Consider the following 22,837-nt stretch of genomic DNA (forward strand, 5'->3'; position numbering starts at 1 on the left):
ACAGGGCCCTGTGTATTAATATATGTAGCTTCCAATATGTGCAAATATGCTACACTGACCGATTGGCAATCTTAAATTGGTTGTCAGCTTAATTCTTAGCACACTGAGGATTATTTAGCAAATGTTGAGATTCTTATAGTTCCACGCGCTATAAGATTGGCCTTATCGGCAACCTCGTAAATTGGGCCCGAGCTCACCGTGCAAGCTTGATGCTGAAATAGGGCAAATCAAAGGCATACTGCATGACAATAGTTACCTTGATCAAATGATTTCTCGCTGCATATTGTGCAAGCTTATGAACGGGCCTAAAGCAATCATTTTCAGCCCTGAAAAGTGCCCAGTCTACCTCAGATTACCCTGGAAGGGTAATATATCCCAAACATTTCAGCTTTAGATAAGGTCCCACACGGGAGATTGGTTAAGAAGGTAAGAGCCCATGGGATCCAGGGCAATTTGGCAAATTGGATCCAAAATTGACTTAGTGGCAGGAGGCAGAGGGTGATGGTCGAGGGTTGTTTTTGCGATTGGAAGCCTGTGACCAGTGGTGTACTGCAGGGATCAGTGCTGGGACCCTTGCTGTTTGTAGTATACATCAATGATTTAGACGTGAATATAGGAGGTATGATCAGTAAGTTCGCAGATGACATGAAAATTGGTGGTGTCGTAAATAGTGAGGAGGAAAGCCTTAGATTACAGGACGATATATAGGGGCTGGTAAGATGGGCAGATCAGTGGCAAATGGAATTTAATCCTGAGAAGTGTGAGGTGATGCATTTTGGGAGGTCAAACAAGGCAAGGGACTGTACAATGGATGGTACTCTAGGAAGTACAGAGGGTCAGAGAGACCTTGGTGTACTTGTCCATAGATCACTGAAGGCAGCAGCACAGGTAGATAAGATGGTTAGGAAGGCATATGGGATACTTGCCTTTATTAGCCGAGGCATAGAATATAAGAGCAGGGAGGTTATGATGGAGCTGCATAAAACGCTGGTTAGAACACAGCTGGAGTACTGTGTACAGTTCTGGTCGCCACACTATAGGAAGGATGTGATTACACTGGAGAGGGAGCAGTGGAGATTCACCAGGATGTTGTCTGGGCTGGAGCATTTCAGCTATGAAGAGAGACTGAAAAGGCTAGGGTTGTTTTCCTTAGAGCAGAGAAGGCTGAGGGGGTACCTGAATGAGATATACAAAATTATGAGGGGCATTGATAGCTTAGATAGGAAGAAACTTTTTCCCTTAGCGGAGCATAAGGGGCATAGATTTAAGGTAAGAGGCAGCAGATTTAGAGAGGATTTGAGGAAAAACTTTTTACCCAGAGGGTGGTTGGAATCTGGAATGCACAGCCTGAAGAGATGGTAGAGGCAGGAACCCTCACAACATTTAAGAAGTATTTAGATGAGCACTTGAAACGCCATTGCATACAAGGTTACGGGCCAAGTGCTGGAAAATGGGATTAGAATAGTTAGGTGCTTAATGGCCGGCACAGACACGATGGGCCGAAGGGCCTGTTTCTGTGCTGTATAAGTCAATGACTCTATGACTCTATAACAGGTGAAGCTAGCTGTTTCACTCTGCTACTATGCAGTAGCAACGTGTGTTATTTTTGCCACTAACAGGATGCTGCCATCAAGCCAAAAAGACATTCTGCCTAGCACACAAATGAGTAAAGTGATATATATAGTGTCAGAATGAATTGAGTGACAAGGAGGAGAGTGTCAGAACGAACTGAGTGACCAGGAGGAGAGTGTCAGAATTTTTTAAATTTTTTATTCATGCATGGGATGTGGGCGTCGATGGCCAGGCCAGCATTTATTGCCCATCCCTAATTGCCCTTGAGAAGGTGGTGGTGAGCTGCCTTCTTGAACCGCTGCAGTCCATGTGGGGTAGGTACACCCACAGTGCTGTTGGGAAGGGAGTTCCAGGATTTTGACCCAGCGACAGTGAAGGAACGGCCGATATAGTTCCAAGTCAGGATGGTGTGTGACTTGGACAGGAACCCTGCAGGTGGTGGTGTTCCCATGCATTTGCCTTGTCCTTCTAGTTGGTAGAGGTCGCGGGTTTGAAAGGTGCCATCCAAGGAGCCTTGTTGCGTTACTGCAGTGCATCTTGTAGATGGTACACACTGTTGCCACTGTGCGTCAGTGGTGGAGTTAGTGAATATTTGTAGATGGGGTGTCAATCAAGCAGGCTGCTTTGTCCTGGATGGTGTCGAGCTTCTTGAGTGTTGATGGAGCTGCACCCATCCAGGCAAGTGGAGAATATTCCATCACACTCCTGACTTGTGCCTTGTAGATGGTGGACAGGCTTTGGGGAATCAGGAGGTGAGTTACCCGCCTCAGGATTCCTAGCCTCTGACCTGCTCTTGTAGCCACTGTATTTATATGGCTACTCCAGTTCAGTTTCTGGTCAATGGTACCCCCTAGGATGTTGATAGTGGGGGATTCAGCAATGGTAATGCCATTGAATGTCAAGGAGAGATGGTTAGATTCTCTCTTGTTGGAGATGGTCATTGCCTGGCACTTGTGTGGCGCGAATGTTACTTGCCACTTATCAGCCCAAGCCTGGATACTGTCCAGGTCTTGCTGCACTTCTACAGGGACTGCTTCAGTATCTGAGGAGTCACGAATGGTGCTGAACATTGTGCAGTCATCAGCGAACATCCCCACTTCTGACCTTATGATTGAAGGAAGGTCATTGATGAAGCAGCTGAAGATGGTTGGGCCTGGGACACTACCCTGAGGAACTCCTGCAGTGATGTCCTGGAACTGAGATGATTGACCTCCAACAACAAACAGCCATCTTCCTTTGCGCTAGGTATGACTCCAGCCAGTGGAGGGTTTTCCCCCTGATTCCCATTGACCTCAGTTTTGCCAGGGCTCCTTGATGCCATACTCGGGAAAATGCTAACTTGATGTCAAGGGCAGTCACTCTCACCTCACCTCTTGAGTTCAGCTGTTTTGTCCATGTTTGAACCAAGGCTGTAATGAGGTCAGGATCTGAGTGGCCCTGGCGAAACTCAAACTGGGCATCACTGAGCAGGTTATTGCTAAGCAAGTGCCGCTTGATGGCACTGTTGATGACACCTTCCATCACTTTACGGATGATTGAGAGTAGGATGATGAGGCGATAATTGGCTGGGTTGGACTTGTCCTGCTTTTTGTGTGCAGACATACCTGGGCAATTTTTCACATTGTAGGGTAGATACCAGTGTTGTAGCTGTACTGGAACAGCTTGGCTAGGGGTGCGGCAAGTTCTGGAGCACAGATCTTCAGTACTATTGCCGGAGTATTGTCAGGGTCCATAGCATCTGCAGTATCCAGTGCCTTCAGTCGTTTCTTGATATCATGTGGAATGAATCGAATTGGCTGAAGACTGGCATCTGTGATGCTGGGAACTTCAGGAGGAGGCCGAGATGGATCATCAACTCGGCACTTCTGGCTGAAGATTGTTGCAAATGCTTCATCCTTATCTTTCGCACTGATGTGCTGGGCTCCCCCATCATTGAGGATGGGGATATTTGTGGAGCCACCTGCTCCAGTTAGTTGTTTAATTGTGCACCACCATTCACAGCTGGATGTGGCAGGACTGCAGAGCTTAGATCTGATCCGTTGGTTATGAGATCGCTAAGCTCTGTCTTTCGCATGCTGCTTACGCAATTTGGCACGCAGATAGTCCTGTGTTGTAGCTCCACCAGGTTGACAACTCATTTTGAGGTATGCCTGGTGCTGCTCCTGGCATGCCCTCCTGCACTCTTCATTGAACCAGGGTTGGTCTCCTGGCTTGATGGTAATGGTAGTGTGGGGGATATGCCGGGCCATGAGATTACAGATTGTAGTTGAGTACCATTCTGCTGCTGCTGATGGCCCACAGAGCCTCATGGATGCCCAGTTTTGCATTGCTAGATCTGTTCGAAATCTATCCCATTTAGCACGGTTGTAGTGCCACACAACACAAAGGAGGCTATCCTCAATATGAAGGCGGGACTTCATCTCCACAACAACTGTGCGGTAGTCACTCCTACCAATACTGTCATGGACAGATGCAGCTGCAGCAGGCAGATTGGTGAGCACGAGGTCAAGTATGTTTTCCCCTCTTGTTTGTTCCCTCACCACCTGCCGCATACCCAGTGACCAGGAGGAGTCAGCATGAACTGAATGACCAGGAGGAGAGTGTCAGAATGAACTGAGTGACCAGGAGGAGAGTGTCAGAAATAACTGAGCGACCAGGAGGAGAGTGTCAGCACAAACTGAGTGACCAGAAGGAGAGTGTCAGAATGAACTGAGTGACCAGGAGGAGAGTGTCAGAAATAACTGAGCGACCTGGAGGAGAGTGTCAGCACAAACTGAGTGACCAGAAGGTGAGTGTCAGAATGAACTGAGTGACCAGGAGGAGAGTGTCAGAATGAACTGAGTGACCAGGAGGAGAGTGTCAGCACGGACTGAGTGACCAGGAGGTGAGTGTCAGAATGAACTGAGTGACCAGGAGGAGAGTGTCAGAATGAACTGAGTGACCAGGAGGTGAGTGTCAGAAAGAACTGAGTGACCAGGAGGTGAGTGTCAGAATGAACTGAGTGACCAGGAGGAGAGTGTCAGCATGAATTGAGTGACCAGGAGGAGAGTGTCAGAAATAACTGAGTGACCAGGAGGAGAGTGTCAGCACAAACTGAGTGACCAGAAGGAGAGTGTCAGCACGAACTGAGTGACCAGGAGGAGAGTGTCAAAATGAACTGAGTGACCAGGAGGAGAGTGTCAGCACGGACTGAGTGACCAGGAGGTGAGTGTCAGAAAGAACTGTGTGACCAGGAGGTGAGTGTCAGAATGAACTGAGTGACCAGGAGGAGAGTGTCAGCACGGACTGAGTGTCCAGGAGGTGAGTGTCAGAAAGAACTGAGTGACCAGGAGGAGAGTGTCAGCACGGACTGAGTGACCAGGAGGTGATTGTCAGAAAGAACTGAGTGACCAGGAGGTGAGTGTCAGAAAGAACTGAGTGACCAGGAGGAGAGTGTCAGAAAGAACTGAGTGACCAGGAGGAGAGTATCAGCACGGACTGAGTGACCAGGAGGAGAGTGTCAGCACGGACTGAGTGACCAGGAGGTGAGTGTCAGAAAGAACTGAGTGACCAGGCGGTGAGTGTCAGAAAGAACTGAGTGACCAGGAGGAGAGTGTCAGAATGAACTGAGTGACCAGGAGGAGAGTGTCAGCACGGACTGAGTGACCAGGAGGTGAGTGTCAGAATGAACTGAGTGACCAGGAGGAGAGTGTCAGCACGGACTGAGTGTCCAGGAGGTGAGTGTCAGAATGAACTGAGTGACCAGGAGGAGAGTGTCAGCATGGACTGAGTGACCAGGAGGTGAGTGTCAGAAAGAACTGAGTGACCAGGAGGTGAGTGTCAGAAAGAACTGAGTGACCAGGAGGAGAGTGTCAGCACGGACTGAGTGACCAGGAGGTGAGTGTCAGAAAGAACTGAGTGACCAGGAGGTGAGTGTCAGAATGAACTGAGTGACCAGGAGGAGAGTGTCAGAATGAACTGAGTGACCAGGAGGAGAGTGTCAGAATGAACTGAGTGACCAGGAGGGGAATGTCAGCATGAACTGTGTATGAGGGAGCTGAGTGCCAGCATGTACTGGGTGGATTGAAGGGTGCCATCATGAATGTGAGAGCTGGAGAGTTTAGTGAGCTATTGAGACCACAAGGTCCCAGGAATGCGCTCTGCTCCGAGCAGCGTTAGCTGATGTCAGTCAGAGCAGTAGTTTGGGCCTTATACGATTGGCCTCAAAACTCCTGTCGAAGCAGACAAGTCTCAGCTCCCCTCCTCATTGGAAGTATGGATGAGGGCATGTGGGAGTACAGGATCGAGCTGCATTGAGAAATCCACACATTCGAACCCTTTGGACATGGCACCAGAGGGTGTCTGCTGCTGATTCAGGAAGGAGTTATGTTCCTTCTTTAGAGGGGAGAGTAATAAGGCCTAAAAAACAAAGCAAACGGTGTGAGTTTGCCAAGGAGATTACTGCAAATAGAAACCTTCACCCTGACACTCTTGGCACACTATTTGACCCGGTACTCCTCTGTATTATGTTCAAGTGGCTGTTACAGGAAAATGCATTCAGTGAGTGTTCTGCCTGCAGAGCCTAACCTGTTACTGACCACTCAATCTTACAAATCAATACTTTTAACAAAAGGGCAGCTGTTTACCTCAGAATCCTCAGGGAAGATGTTGTCCACTAATCTCTTGTACCGTGGACGCAGAGCTCCACAACAGCCACACACACCTGCGAGAAAGCACAAATATTTATGTTTCACTGACCCACTTCACCAGCTATCTGTGACTAAAATACTGCAGCAAAAACACAGCAGGTGAGGTATTTAGGGATTGTCTGTGGCAGTAATAACATACAGATAACATATAACAGAATAAAACCAGCAAGGAACCTACACAGTGACATTTGAACAGTGCAATGTCAGAATGATCCCAACAGCATCAGAAAGCACTGAAAACATTTCATCAACTCATCATTGCAACACATCAACCGTAGTTCAATAAATGGCAGACATAACTTTCCCTGTCCATTGATTTGTCACCCAGTAATAATGTCCCTCAGCATACACAGACTCCTAAACCTCAAGAGAATTCATCATTCTGAAACACAGGATTAAACCACTGCAGCCCACAAGCTCCAGAACATGGGACAATCCACAACTCCCAGCATCAGGACATGGACTAATCCATGACCCCCAGCTTCGGGTCATGGACCGATTCACCTGTTTGAGTTTGAAATGCAATATTGTACTAATGTGCCTCCTGGCTTGCCATAGTCATGTGATCTCTATCATAAGGCACTCACTGCAGGCAGCCAGCACAGGGTCAGTTCAATAAAGCCACAGTACAAGCAAGATTGTTGTCCTGTGAGCTCATAACATTATGAGATTGAGTGTTGAAGAAAGTATAGAAGCACAGCTACTGAAAGAAGAACACAGAAATGTTCAGAGCTGCTAAAAAGCCACAGAAAAGGAACAAAGAAACAGGCCACAGCTGAAAGCACAGGGTAAGACAGAATGGCTGCAAATTTTCCTCTGCCTGCACCTGTAGAAATGAAAGGTGATATGAAGCAGAACTGGAAGTTTTTCCACTCACAATGGCAAAATTACAAAATTGCAACAGATTTAGTTAGCAAACCAGAACAGCTACGAGTAGCTACATTGTTATCACTGTTAGGGAGAGACTGTTACAAAATGTATATCACCCTAAATCTCTCCGGAGAACAAAAAAAAAGACAGCAGAAATTTTGAAAGCCTTGAAGGCACGCTTTGAACCTCAAGTGAACATAACTTATGAATGGTATGTGTTCAATATTCGGGCCCAAGGTGAAAAAGAGTCCATTGATCAATATGTGACTGCATTAACACAATTTGCTAAATTCTGTGAATTTGCACAAGTAAAAGATAATCTAATTAAAGACAGGATTGTATTTGGCATAAGCGATCCCGCAGTGAGAGCACGTCTACTGAGAAGATAAACTTACCCTCAGGAAAGTGATCAACATGTGCAGAAACACTGAGGTTGCAAAGCAGCAGCTAGAGCATATTCATGGCAGAACAGATCATGCCTTGCATTATACTGATAGACATTTCAGGTCGAAATGGCAGAAAGGTCATGGACAAAGGGCAGGATGCAAATACTGCAGAGGACATCGAGCACAGGAAAAGAAGGCATGGTCAGCGTGGGGAAAACAGTGTTCTCACTGCAAGAAGCCGAATCATTCTGCACACAAGTGTTTGGCTAGAAGGAAGCAGAACAAGCAGGCACAGATGGCCACTGGAGAGATATCAGCCGAAGAGTCTGACGAATCACTATACACCATACAATAGGTTGGTTCAGTCAGGTCAATAGGTGATAAAAGGTTTGTGATGTTGGAATGATGACTGCAGAAAGAGAATATCAAGTCAACATAAAGTATCAGACAGATACCGGTGCGCCATGCAATATCATGACCTTCACAGACCTGTGCGAAGTGGTTCAACATGGCGATCCAAAAATGAAGCCCTTGAAAGTAAGGTTGAGGCTATATGATGGCACCATACTAGTACCGAGAGAACAAACTACTCTGAGAGCCCAATGCAATGACAGGAGCGAAGATCTGGAGTTCCAGATCGTAGACAGCAAGCAAAAGCCACTCATCTCAGCTGGAGCAAGTCTAAAGCTTGGACTGATAACCCTCAACGTGCAAAAAGAGATTTGCAACGTGGTGCAGCACACTAAACCATTGACCGTGAAACAGATCCTAAAGGAGTACAACACTATTTACAAGTTTAGGATGTCTTCCTGGAGAATATCCTCTTGAAGTTGATGAGAGGGTGAGACCAATTCAGCATTTGCCGAGGAAAGTTCCAGCTGCCCTCAATGCCAGCCTGAAAAACAAGATAGAAGAGCTGGAAAGGAAGGCTGTAATCAAGAAAGTGACAACTCCTACAGAATGGATTAGCAGCATGGTAGCAGTGAAACAACCTGGAAAGCTGAGAGTATGCATCAACCCAAAGGATCTAAATAAAGTTCTGAAGAGATCTCACTACCCAAGATGCAAAGGATGGTTACTGGCAAGTGAAGCTGGATGAAAGCAGCAGCTTTCTAACTACATTCTGGACGCCATTCAGGAGATACAGATGGTTGCGCATGCCGTTTGGCATTTCCACGGCTCCAGAGGAGTATCAACACAGACTGTATGAGATAGTTTGTGATCTTCCCAGAGTAGAAGCTATTGTGGATGATCTGCTTGTTTATGGATGCGGAGACTCAATGAAACAAGCCATTGCTGACCACGATCAAAATCTAGTGCGACTGCTGGACAGAGCTCGCCAGTTGAACTTGAACAAGAAAAAATTGCAATTCAAGATGCCCGAAGACATGTACTGACAGCAAAAGATCTTCGCCTGTATCCCGAAAAGAGGAGAGCGGTAGCAGCGATGTAGCGACCAGCAGATGTTAAAGGAGTGCAGCGATTTGTTGGATTCGTTAACTATTTAGCAAAATTATTTCCCAATTTGTCGTCGGAGTGTGAACCATTACACCAACTCACTGCCAAGGATGTGCCGTGGTATTGTGGCTCAAACAAGAAGCAAAAATCACTAAAATCAAGCAACTAGTGATGGCAACGCCAGTGCTGTAATACTATGACATAAATGATGAAGTCACCCTGCAGTGTGACGCTAATGAGACAGGCCTTGGAGCAACCCGAAAGCAGCAAGAACAACCAGCATTTGCATCCTGTGTGTTAATGCAAATGGAACAATGCTATGCTCAGATCGAGAAAGAGTGCCTGGCTATTGTCTTTGCTTGTGAATATTTTCATCAATACCTACTTGGAAGAGATAAAGTGACAGTTGAGTCTGACCACAAGCCACTTCAAAGCATTTTCCTCAAGCCTCTACTATCTGCTCCAAAGCGTCTGCAAAGAACCTTACGCTGGTTACAGAGATATCATCTGGGCATGACATGCAAGCAAGGAAAACAGATGTACATCCCTGACATGCTGTTGAGAGCAGCACTCCCTATGAATAAAGAAGAGGATGCATGACACAGTGTGAAATCTTCCAGATCCAACGTGAAGCTGCAACTCGACATGCTCTGGAAGTCAACAACCCAGCAGAGACATTGAATCTGACAGACAAGCGCCTTGCTCAATTCAAGTGAACTACCTAACAAGATGCAACTCTCCAAGTGTTGCAAGAAGTAGTGATGAAAGGATGGCCTGACAGCATCAAGGACACTCCCATGGACACGAGCGTATTGGGCATACAGAGATGAATTGACAGCCCAAGATGGCATCTTGCACAAAGGAAATAGAGTCATTATCCCTAAGGAGTTGAGAGGAGAGATGCTAAGGTGCATCCATGCAAGTCACCAAGGAATTGAGTCGAATCTGAGGAAGGCAAGAGAAATTGATAGGTAAATTGGCCATTATTAATTGCCCCTAGTATAGGTAGGTGGTAGGGAAATATAGGGACAGGTGGGGATGTGGTAGGAATATGGGATTAGTGTAGGATTAGTATAAATGGGTGGTTGATGGTCGGCACAGACTCGGTGGGCCGAAGGGCCTGTTTCAGTGCTGTATCTCTAAACTAAACTAAATGCTCTACTGAACAAACAAGAGCAATGAAATCAAGGACAACATCAGCCAGTGCAGTGCGTGTAACGAGAACCAAACTAAGCAAGATAAAGAGCCGCTGATGACACATAACATCCCAGACAGACCATGGATGAAGCTGGGAGTAGACCTCTTCACTCTCACAGGAACTGATTATCTTGTCACCGTAGACTACTATTCTGACTACTGGGAGATAGACCAGCTGACCTCAAAGACTACCAATGAGATTGTAGAATGCCTGAAAGCACACTTCGGTCATTATGGCATTCCAGACATTGTGATGAGCGACAATGGCCCTCAGTTCATGAGTGAAGAATTCAGCCACTTCATAAAGGATTGGGGAATTCAACATCATGCATCATCTCCACACTATCCCCGGTCAAATGGAAAGGCTGAGGTGGCAGTGAAAATCGCCAAAGGAATCATAAAGAAATCTAGCAAATCCGGCACAGATGTATACAAAGCAATCCTCAAGTGGGGAAACGCACCTCTGAAGGCATGGAAAGTAGTCCGGTACAAAAACTAATATCACGCCACATCCAAACTACTCTTCCAATAGCAAAAAAGCTACTGAAGCCAGAAGTAGTAACAGGCATGAGTGACAAAATCAAGGTGAAATGGCAGAAAGCCAAATTTCATTTTGATAAAACTGCCAAACCATTGCCAGAAGTGAGCCTTGGAGAGCCAGTCAGGTGTTACAGAATTTCCATTTTTTGTGTTAAAACTTGGGAATCTATATTGTGAAAAACTGAAAAAGAATTTCATGGACATTGAAACATCTGGAGATAGCTGAACTTATGGATGCTTTTAAAAAAAAGAGGAAAGTCAACAAGAGATTCCTGGTTTTGACCAGTAAACAAATACTGGAAAACAGGTGATTTCAAGTAAGCACCACAGGGGGGACGACTTAAGAGCTATCCTTTATTGTGACAAGAGAGAATTTATGTTTAGCATGAGACTTGCTTGGAAAAGTAGTTTAATTTTGAAATGTTACAAGGCAGTGGGTTTGGACTAAAGCAGGCAATTGGAATTTGAGATGGACCTGCCAGGAATTCAGAAGAAAGTTATTACCTCTTTTTGAAGAATCCCTGCTATTGAAAAGCAAAAGCCTGTATGAAGTGGTACTTTTGCCTCCTGCATTTTTAAGAAACCCTGAATATTTGCAGAAACTTTGTACTTCCAAATGAACTTTGTATCGAATGTGTGTGAGAACTGACACCTGTTGCTGCACACCTGATGGAAGGCCTATGTGAAACCTTCTGTAGTTGAATTTTTCTGAATGCCTACCCAAAGTAGACTGTTAATCAACCTCGCCTGGAAAGACTCTGAGTGACCACCAACTATTCGACTTTGGGACACCTCGCCAATCCAAAGGACTTCCTTCCATATCTTTTCAGTAAAAGTTTTTTTTATTCCTTCGATTTCTTTGTAGCAGCTGTAAACAGAAATCCCTTTTTTTCCGGTTACCAGTTTTTGGATGTATGTGCGTGTTCATGAGGGCTAAGATAATAATACAGGGCTTTAATATTTCACTTGGCGTATATACATATTTACTTCATTATTGGTTAAGACTTGGTTTTATAATAAATGGATAATTGTGTTGTTTATTAAAGAAACCTGGTTGGTGTGCTTCATTCTGGGGACAAATAGAGTATCTAATTGGCTGTTTCAGTAAGTGGGAAAGTTTATTGATATGTTGTGATCTGTGGAGAAATGGGACTGAATTAACAGTGCACTCCTCCCGACTCGGTCATGACACAGGGTACAAATCTTCAACGCTCATAACAAGAGTCAGCCCAAGTGACTACTTGGGAACTGCATAGAGCAGTTGTCACCTCAATTGTATGTGGTGGAAGTGAACGACCTGATATACCGTCGCAACCGCAGGCACATACGCACAACTGGAGAAGCTGTTCCATAACGGCAGGCAGCCGATTAGGAAGATGTGAACTCACCATCTGCACAGACCACAGATCAACTATCAGTTTCAGAGGTCCATAGCACCCCAATAACGGAAATGGAACAACAGTTCCCACAGCCACATCATGTGACATGAGAATGATGCTCCTCGGAGAAGGAAAATCACCCAGATGAACATCCAACGACAAGGTACACATGCACCATGAAGAGACCGGCACGATTTAAAGACTATGTATGCAATGCATGTGCTGAGACTGTCGAGAACAACGAACTGCTAATGCATGAGATCAGTTGTGTGCATAGTGGGTAACCTGGGCAACTCACAGTACAAATGATAATGCATGCAAATATTTTTTTGGATGAAAAGGGGGATGTTTCGGATAGAAATGCAACACTGTACTAATGCGCCTCCTGGCTTGCTGTAGTCATGTGACTCCACCATGAGGCACTCACTGGAGGCAGCCATCACAGATTCAGTTCAATAAAGACACAGTACAAGCAAGACTGTTGTCCTGTGAGCTCGTAACATCACCACCCTGGCACTGGAACAGTATAACATGGGTTAGATACAGAGTAAAGCCCCCTCTACACTGTCCCATCAACCACTCCGAGGGCCGGTACAGCACGAGTTGGATACAGAGTAACGCTCCCTCTACACAAAAATAAAAGCAGAACACTGCGGATGTTGGAAATCTGAAATAAAAACAAAGGCCGGAATTTTACGCCACCCCAGTGAGCCGGATGATGGCAGGGGGCGGGGGGGTGGCGGGTTGGCGTAAAATTGAGTGGGAGGTTTCGTGAGGCCTTCCTGACCTGCTCCCGCCTCTGCCCTACTTTACGTGGGCCGGGGGGACGAGAATCGGGCCGCCCGCCCCAAGACAATCAAGGCCCTTAAGTGAAATAAAAACAAGAAATGCCGGAACCACTCAGCAGGTCTGGCAGCATCTGTGGAAAGAGAAGCAGAGTTAACGTTTCGGGTCAGTGACCCTTCTTCGGAACTGACAAATGTTAAAAATGTCACAGGTTATTAAAAATGTCACAGGTTATAAGCAAGTGAGGTGGGGGTGGGGCAAGAGATAACAAAGGAGAAGGTGTAGATTGGACAAGGCCACATAGCTGACCAAAAGGTCATGGAGCAAAGGCAAACAATATGTTAATGGTGTGTTGAAAGACAAAGCATTAGTACAGAAAAGGTGTTAACGGACTGAATATTGAACAGCAGCAAGTACAAACATGAAAAAAAACAGTGGGTAAGCAAACTGAACAAACGAAGATGAAATGAAATGAATGCAAAAAAAGGTTGTAAAAAATGTAAAAAAGAAAAAAAGAAAAAAGAAATTATTGAACTCAATGTTCAGTCCGGCAGGCTGCAGTGTGCCTAATCGGTAGATGAGATGCTGTTCCTCGAGCTTGCGTTGATGTTCACTGGAACACTGCAGCAATCCCAGGACAGAGATGTGAGCATGAGAGCAGGGGGCAGTGTTGAAATGGCAAGCAACCGGAAGCTCAGGGTCCTGCTTGCGGACTGAGCGGAGGTATTCCGCAAAGCGGTCACCCAGTCTGCACTTGGTCTCCCCAATGTAGAGGAGACCACATTGTGAGCAGCGAATACAGTATACTACATTGAAAGAAGTACAAATAAATCGCTGCTTCACCTGAAAGGAGTGTTTGGGGCCTGGGATAGTGAGGAGAGAGGAGGTAAATGGGCAGGTATTACACCTCCTGCGATTGCAGGGGAAGGTGCCATGGGACGGGGACGAGGTGGTGGGGGTAATGGAGGAGTGGACCAGGGTATCGCGGAGGGAACGATCCCTTCGGAATGCTGACAGGGGAAGGGAGGGGAAGATGCGTTTGGTCGTGGCATCATGCTGGAGGTGGCGGAAATGGCGGAGGATGATCCTTTGGATATGGAGGCTGATGGAGTGGAAAGTGAGGACAAGGGGAACCCTGTCACGGTTCTGGGAGGGAGGGGAAGGGTTGAGGGCAGGGGTACTGGAAATGGGCTGGACACAGTTGAGGGTCCTGTCAACAGCAGTGGGGGGAATCCTCGGTTGAGGAAAAAGGAGGTCATACCAGAAGCACCGTCATGGAAGGTAGCATCATCAGAACAGATGCGTCAAAGACGGAGAATGGAATGGAGTCCTTACAGGAGGTAGGGTGTGAAGAAGTGTAGTCGAGGTAGCTGTGGGAGTCGGTGGGCTTATAATGGATATTAGTCGACAACCTATCCCCAGAGATGGAGACAGAGAAGTCGAGGAAGGGAAGGGAAGTGTCAGAGATGGACCAGAGATGTAAAGGTGAGAGAAGGGTGGAAATTGGAAGCAAAGTTGATAAAGTTTTCCAGTTCGGGGCGGGAGCAGGAAATGGCACCGATACAGTCATCAATGTACCGGAAAAAGAGTTGGGGGAGGGGGCCTGAGTAGGACTGGAACAAAGAATGCTCGACATATCCCACAAAAAGACAGGCATAACTAGGACCCATGCGAGTACCCATAGCGACACCTTTTACTTGAAGGAAGTGTGTGGAGTTGAAGGAGAAGTTGTTCAATGTGAGAACCAATTCAGCTCGGCGGAGGAGGGTGGTGGTGGATGGGGACTGGTTGGGCCTCTGTTCCAGGAAGAAGCGGAGAGCCCTCAAACCATCCTGGTGGGGGATGGAGGTGTAGAGCGATTGGACGTCTATAGTGAAGAGGAGGTGGTTGGGACCAGGAAATTGGAAATTGTCAAAATGACGTGGGGCGTCAGAAGAGTCACGGATGTAGGTGGGAAGAGACTGGACCAGCGGAGCAAAGATAGAGTCAAGATAGGAAGAAATAAGTTCAGTGGGGCTGGAGCAGGCTGACACAATGGGTCTGCCGGGACAGTCCCGTTTGTGGATTTTGGGAAGGAGGTAGAAGCGGGCTGTCTGGGGTTGCGGGACTATGAGGTTGGAAGCTGGAGGCGGAAGATCGCCAGAGGAGATGAGGTCAGTGACAGTCCTTTGGACGGTGGCTTGATGTTCGGTGGTGGGGTCATGGTCCAGAGGGAGGTAGGAAGAAGTGTCTGTGAGTTGGCGTTGAGCTTCTGCAAGGTAGAGGTCGGTACGCCATACAACATCAGCACCACCCTTGTCTGCAGGTTTGATGACCATGTCGGGGTTAGACCTGAGAGAACGGAGTGCCTCAAGTTCAGAGGGGGACAGGTTAGAGTGAGTGAGGGGGGCAGAGAAATTGAGATGACCAATGTCTCGCCGACAGTTTTCAATGAAGAGATCAAGAGCGGGTAAGTGGCCAGGGGGAGGGGTCCAGGTAGAGGGAGAATGCTGGAGGCGGGTGAATGGGTCTGCTGGTCGGGAGGAGGACTCCTGGTCAAAGAAGTGAGCCCGGAGGCGGAGGCGACGGAAGAAGAGCTCAACGTCATGCCGAGCGCGAAATTCATTGAGGTGGGGGCGTAAGGGGATAAAACTGAGACCTTTGCTGAGTACAGAACGTTCAGCATCAGAGAGGGGGAGGTCAGAGGGTATAGTGAATACACGGCAAGGGGTCAGATCAGAAGGGATGGGGTCAGAGGGAAGTGAAGCGGACGGAGGATCTGGAGGAGCATTCGTCCCCATCAGCTGCTGGAGCTTGCGTTCCTTGACATCTGAAAGGAAGAAAAAAAGTTTTTTGTTAATGCGTCAGATGAGACGAAAGATGAAATGAAACTGCGGAGTAGAACAGCTTTGAGATAAGGTGAGACGGTGCTGCTGGAGAGAGAGGTCCCGTGTGTGCATGTGGCGGTGCATGGCACTGAGTGTGGATCTCAGGATGCAGCGAGAGTAGCAGTCCGAGGAACGTTGTATTTCTCGGAGATACCTGTAGTTCTGGGTGGATTCAAAGCATGATGGGTGAAACTGCAGTTGGAATCCACGTGGAATAAGTCGGAGCCGGAGACAGTCACTGAGGAAGGAGATGTGGCTGTGAAAACGAGTTTTGGTAGAAACTTTATCAAACACCAGGAGGGAAATAGAAAGCAATAAAGGTGAACAAGGTAAAAGAGTGGCCACTTAAGGGCCTTCGCCCGCCTCTACGGGGATTTTACCTGTGGCAAGCGGGTGTCTGGGAGACATGAAAGGCCGCCCAATGAAAACTGACGGCCTCTCAGCGCACCCGGGGGTGGGGCCCAGTCAAACAGGCACAGGGTGCCCGATTGAGGGTCACCCCCGCTTCCCCCAACCACCCCCAGAACCCGAGTCACCGCCTTCCCACCCCCAAACGATCATCATTGCCTTGTCGGACCGCGACCCATTAGCCCGGCGAGGCAACCCTAACTTACCTGGACTCCTGGCTTCATGCCCTCGGCTGGGCTGCAGTCCCAGCAGTGGCCACCGCTCCCAATGGCGCTGTTGGGACTAAGAGCTGCCGGCCCGCTGATTGTTCGGCAGTTCAATGAGGCGGGACCTCCTCCCTCAAGCGGGTGGAAGTCCCACCTCGGAACAATTAAAGCCTCCGGGCCCGTAAAATGTGGGTCAGATCCCCAGGCCAGGCAGAAGCAGGTTCGCCACCTACGTTTATGTCAGTGGCCAGCTCCCGTCCGCCCGACGTAAACTCCAGCCCAAAGCGCTGGAAATACTCAGCAGGTGTGGCAGCATCTGTGGAGGGAGAAACAGAGTTAACGTTTCAGTTCTGTGACCTTTCATCAGAACTTCCTCTACTCATTCTACACTGTCCCATCAAACAATCCCATGGCCGGTACAGGAAGGGTTAGATACAGAGCAAAACTCCCTCTGCAATGTCCCATCAAACATTCCCAGGGCAGGTACAGCACAAGTTAGATATGGAGTGTAGTATAAGAGTTTGAACGGGTTAATGTTTGGAACATGGTGAGTAATACCTCCCACTATGATGATGTAAGAGATCACGTGGGAGTGAGACTTGAGGCAGAAACAGCATAGCATCAGTGGAGTTAGACATACTTCTGTAAAGCTGTATATAGTTCCTTGATATGTAATAAACTAGTTATTGTTAAAACTTACTGAAGACTCAGTAATATCTCCTAGCTAGACTAACCAAACATACAATACGGTGAACAGCGGTGGTTCTTGCCATACAACACACAGAAAAGTTTGAAAAGAAGGTTGGAAAGTTAGACCTGAAAAGAGTGGTGCCAAAACTGCAGAACTGGAGAAGATGCTGTGAGGAGCTCCAGAGCTGCATCGTGGACGAAGTGAAGGCACGGAGAGCCGGTAAGTCAGTTTGCAGAAGCTTAAGAAGGATTGATGAGGATAGTGCAGTGGATGTGGTCTGCATGGATTTTAGTAAGGTTCCACATAGCAGACTGGTCAGCAAAATGAAAGCCCATGGGATACAGGGGCATGCGGCAGGTTGGATCCAGAATTGGCTCAGGGCCAGGAAACAAAGGGTAGTATTCGATGGATGTTTTTGTGAATGGAAAGCATTTCCAGTGGCGTTCCACAGGGCTCAGTGTTGGGTCCCTTGCTGTTTGTGGTATATATAAATGATTTGGACTTAAATGTGGGCGGCATGATTGGGAAATTTGCTGAAGACACAAAAATTGGCTGTGTAGTTGATAGTGAAGCGGACAGCCATAGACTCCCGAAAGATATCAATGGCAGAAAAGTGGTAAATGGAATTCAATCCAGATAAGTGTGAGGTAATGCATTTGGGGAGGGCAAATAAAGCAAGGGAAAACACAATAAACGGGAGGATATTGAGAGGGGTAGAAGAGGTGAGAGACCTTGGAGTGCATGTCCACGGCTCCCTGAAGATGACGGGACAGGTAGATAGAGTGGTGAAGAAGGCATATGAAATGCTTTCCTTTATTGGCCGAGGTATAGAATACAAAAGAAGAGATGTAATGCTGGAACTGTATAAAATGCTGGTTAGGCCACAGTTGGTGTATTGCGTACAGTTCTGGTCACCACATTACAGAAAGGACATAATTGCTCTGGAGAGAGTGCAGAGGAGATTTACAAGAATGTTGCCAGGGCTTGAAAGTTGCAGCTATGAGACGAGATTGGATCGGCTAGGGTTGTTTTCCTTAGAACAGAGGAGGCTGAGGGGTGACTCAATAGAGATGTACAAAAGGAAGGACCTGTTTTCCCTAGCAGAGAGGTCAATTACCAGGGAGAACAGATTTAAGGTGATTGGTAGAAGGAATAGAGCGGACATGAGGAAAACCTTTTTCACCCAGAGGGTGGTGGATGTCTGGAATTCACTGCCTGGAATGGTGGTGGAGGCAGAAACCCTCAATTTTTAAAAAAGATACCTGGATCTGCACCTGAAGTGCTATAACTGGCAAGGCTATGGACCAGGTGGTGGAAGGTCGGATTAGATTGGGCATCTAGTTTTTTCGGCCAGCACAGAGACGACTGTGCTGTAATTTTTCTATGGTTCTATGGTTCTATTCAGGCTGCGCCACTGAAGTGTCATGGTCTGTGAAGAAATATCCTGGTCCAGCGATTGCAGACTTCGAGTCAGAGAACCAAGCAATGGTCGGGGATCTGGTGAGTAACCCTTAAAGAGGGTAGAAAATTGTTCATAACGGCACACTAGGTAGGCAGCACTGGGAAAAACAAATCCCTAGCAAGGGTGGATGTGAGGTTGGCGCCATTACATGTGGCGACCACCATGCAGCACAAAAAAAAGTGGCCGCAAATACTCGATACTTCAGATGAAGGGAGTGAAGAGATTATTGAAGAAACGCTGCAAAGCTGCGTTCTAGAAATAAATACCTAGTCTTGCAGAGAGATTCCCCAGGGAAAGACAATGACCGCAGCAGGAGTCAGTGTGAGGCTGAGCAGCATGGGAAAACTTCCAATACTGGAGGAAAAATTTAAAACATAAAAAAAACTGCCTAAAAAGCTTAGAAAAGTCATGGATATCAAATTTACGCTACCCCAGAGGTCTGGATGAAAGGACCAAATCAAACTCAAAACTGGTCACTTTGGAGAAAAAGATTTTTGAGGTACAGAATTACTTCAAAATTAGACAGAAATTCTGAAGCAGAACAAGTCAACACATTACTTTATTCCATAGGAGCAATAGCAGATGATGTATTGCAAGACATGGCATTAATGAGACATCAGATAAATTTTAAAAAGTCTTAAAAGCCGTTGATAATTATTTCAACCTGAGGAGCAACAAGATTCTAGTAAGGGCCAAGTTCAACAGAGTCCAGAAACCATGTGACCTTTGCAGGCTAGTTGAAGGATGCGAATATGGAGATCTAAAAATAGAATTAATATGAGACTACATTGTAGTAGGTATTGCTGATGAATTCGTATCAGATTTTTGCAGTCTAGGGAAGACGTCACCTGAGACAATACAGCTGATGAGGCAAGCATAGTTCCTTAAGCACAGGATAGTAAAATAAGCACCAGAAAAGGAGGTACACTTGGGAAGAAAAGTGCAAGACACCATTATACCCTGCCAGCACTGTGGCGCCAAAAAGACTAACAGGCCTGAACAGTGTCTTGCAAACAAAGCAGAATGCTTTCACTGCAAGGAAGTTGGCCATTTTGGGAAGATGCGCCAAAATAAAACTTCTACTTTTACAGGTTCTAAAGGAAAAGTCTTCACACAAAGAGCTATTAATGAAGTTGAACAATCTCCATCAGAAGAGAAATCAGAAAACTTCCTTACGAACATACAAACACACGAATTAGGAGCAGAAGTAGTCCATTCGGTCCCTCTCGCCTTTACACCATTCAATAAGAACATGGCTGATCTGTTTGTGTCTCGAATTCCACACTTGCAGATACCCCCCGATAACCTTTGATTCCCTTGCCTAACAAGAATCTATCTACCCCTGCCTTAAAAATATTCAATGACCCCACCTCCACCACCTTCTGAGGCAGAGAATTCCAAAGTCACACAACCCTCTGAGAGACAAAATCTCTCCTCACCTTTATCCTAAAAGGGCAACCCTTAATTTTAAAACAGTGCCCCCTAGTTCTGGACTCACCCACAAGAGGAAACATCCTTTCCACATCCACCTTGTCAAGACTGTTCAGGATCTTATAAACTTCAATCAAGTTTCTCGTCACTCTTTTAAACTCCAGTGAAAACAAGCCCAGTCTGTCCAACCTTTCCTCATAAGACAACCCGCTCATTCCAGGTATCAATCCAGTAAACCTCTTCTGAACCGCCTCCAACTCATTTACATCCTTCCTTAAATAAGGAGACCAAAACTGCACACACAATTCAAGATGTGGTCTCACCAATGCCCTGTATTACTGAAGCATAACATCCTTACTTTTATTTTCAATTCCTCTCGTAATAAAGGATAGCATTCCATTAACCTTCTTTATTACTTGCTGTACCAGTATACTAACTTTTAGTGAGTCATGCACTAGAACAGCTAGATCCCTCTGCAACTCAGAATTCTGCAGTCGTTCTCCGTTTAAGTAACACTCTGCTTTTTTATTCTTCCTGCCAAAGTGAACAAACTCACATTTTCCCACATTATACTCCATCTGCCAGATTTTGCCCACTCATTCAACCTATCTATCGGTCTGCAACCTCCCTTTGTCCTCTTCACATCATACTTTCCCATCTATCTTTGTGCCATCTGCAAATTTCGCTACCATGCCATTGCTCCTTCATCTAAGTCATTGATATAAATTGTAAAAAATTGAGGACGCAGCACAGACCCCTGCTGGACTCCACTCGTTACATCCTGCCACTCAGAAAAGGATTCATTTATGCATACTTTCTGTTTTCTGACAGCCAGCCAATCTTCTATCCATGCTAATATGTTACACCCAAAACCATGAGCTCCTAGTTTGCGCAATAACCTTTTATTTGGCACCTTGTCAAATGCCTTCTGGAAATCCAAATATACTATGTCAGCAGGCTCCCCTTTATCTACAGTGCATGTTACTCCTTCAAAGAACATTGGTAAGATCAATGGCTTTTATCAGGCATTCTGGACTTCCTCTTCTTCTTTGGCCTCCTTGTCTCAAGAGACAATGGGTATGCACCTGGAGGTGGTCAGTGGATTGTGAAGCAGCGCCTGGAGTGGCTATAAAGGCCAATTCTAGAGTGACAGACTCTTCCACAGGTGCTATAGATAAAATTGGTTGTCGGGGGTTACACAGTTGGCTCTCTCCTTGCGCTTGTCTTTTTTCCTGCCAACTGCTAAGTCTCTTCAACCCGCCACACTTTAGCCCCGCCTTTATGGCTGCCCACCATCTCTGGCGATCGCTGGCAACTGACTCCCACGACTTGTGATCAATGTCACAGGACTTCATGTCGCGTTTGCAGACGTCCTTAAAGCGGAGACATGGACGGCCGGTGGGTCTGATACCAGTGACGAGCTCGCTGTACAATGTGTCCTTGGGGATCCTGCCATCTTCCATGCGGCTCACATGGCCAAGCCATCTCAAGCGCAGCTGGCTCAGTAGTGTGTATAAGCTGGGGATGTTGACAGCCTCGAGGACTTCTGTGTTGGAGATACGGTCCTGCCACCTGATGCCAAGGATTCTCCGGAGGCAGCGAAGATGGAATGAGTTGAGACGTCACTCTTGGCTGACACACGTTGTCCAGGCCTCGCTGCCGTAGAGCAAGGCACTGAGGACACAGGCTTGATACACTCGGACTTTTGTGTTCCGTGTCAGTGCGCCATTTTCCCACACTCTCTTGGTCAGTCTGGACTAAGCAGTGGAAGTCTTTCCCATGCGCTTGTTGATTTCTGCATCGAGAGACAGGTTACTGGTGATAGTTGAGCCTTGGTAGGTGAACTCTTGAACCACTTCCAGAGCGTGGTTGCCAATATTGATGGATGGAGCATTTCTGACGTCCTGTCCCATGATGTTCGTTTTCTTGAGGCTGATGGTTAGGCCAAATTCATTGCAGGCAGCCGCAATCCTGTCGATGAGTCTCGGTAGACACTCTTCAGTGTGAGATGTTAATGCAGCGTCGTCAGCAAAGAGGAGTTCCCTGATGAGGACTTTCCGTACTTTGGTCTTCGCTCTGAGATGGGCAAGGTTGAACAACCTGCCACCTGATCTAGTGTGGAGGAAAATTCCTTATTCTGAAGACTTGAACTCATGTGAGAGCAGCAGGGAGAAGATGATCCCAAACAGTGTAGGTGCGAGAACACAGCCCTGTTTCACGCCACTCAGGATAGGAAAGGGGTCTGATGAGGCGCCGTTATGCTACGCTATGTAATCAGGCATTCTGGACTACAGATATATATATCAATGCAGATATCACCAATTTCAAACTAGACACAGGAGCAAGTGTCATAGTTTTATCAGAAAATGAATCGTGGCTATCAACGCATTGCCTACAAACAACGGAAACTCGGTGAGATAGTACAGGAGGGAATGAAGTGAAAGTCAAGAAAAGCTACAGGCAACACTCCAGTACAAAGGAAAGCAGATATTGGAAACATTGTATGTTCTGCAGAATTGAGAATTTTCTCTTTTAAGTAGAAGAGCTCGTATCGACATTAATCTTATCAGGAAACTGGAAGAAGTTAAGCAGCAAGACTCGGCACAGACTCGGTGGGCCGAAGGGCCTGTTTCAGTGCTGTATCTCTCGATAAAAGAATTCAGGAGTCACTTGCAAAAAGACTTTCCGAAATGTTTTACTGGTCTAGGAAGACTTAAGACCGAATACAGTATTACTTTGCGAAAAGATGCTAAACCTTTTCACGCCTGGGAAGATACCACACCCAGTAAGTCCATGTGGATTAGCACCATCAGAACTGTTTTTGTTTATTTGTTCATGTGATGTGGGCATCACTGGTTGGCCAGCATTTGTTGCCCATCTCTAATTACCCTTGAGA

The 22,837-nt window shown here is 46.7% G+C and overlaps 1 protein-coding gene across 1 annotated transcript in view; it reads right to left on the reverse strand.

Moving 5' to 3' along the window:
- Nucleotides 1–22,837, reverse strand: part of LOC137366359 (protein EFR3 homolog B-like) — a 263,372-nt gene that overhangs the window by 216,038 nt on the left and 24,497 nt on the right. Inside the window, exon 2 of the mRNA XM_068028261.1 lies at nucleotides 6,198–6,274. Coding sequence (XP_067884362.1) covers nucleotides 6,198–6,274 — 77 coding nt within the window. The remainder of the gene's footprint in view (nucleotides 1–6,197; nucleotides 6,275–22,837) is intronic.

This window comes from Heterodontus francisci, unplaced genomic scaffold, assembly GCF_036365525.1.
Source record: "Heterodontus francisci isolate sHetFra1 unplaced genomic scaffold, sHetFra1.hap1 HAP1_SCAFFOLD_377, whole genome shotgun sequence".
Taxonomy (NCBI): domain Eukaryota; kingdom Metazoa; phylum Chordata; class Chondrichthyes; order Heterodontiformes; family Heterodontidae; genus Heterodontus; species Heterodontus francisci.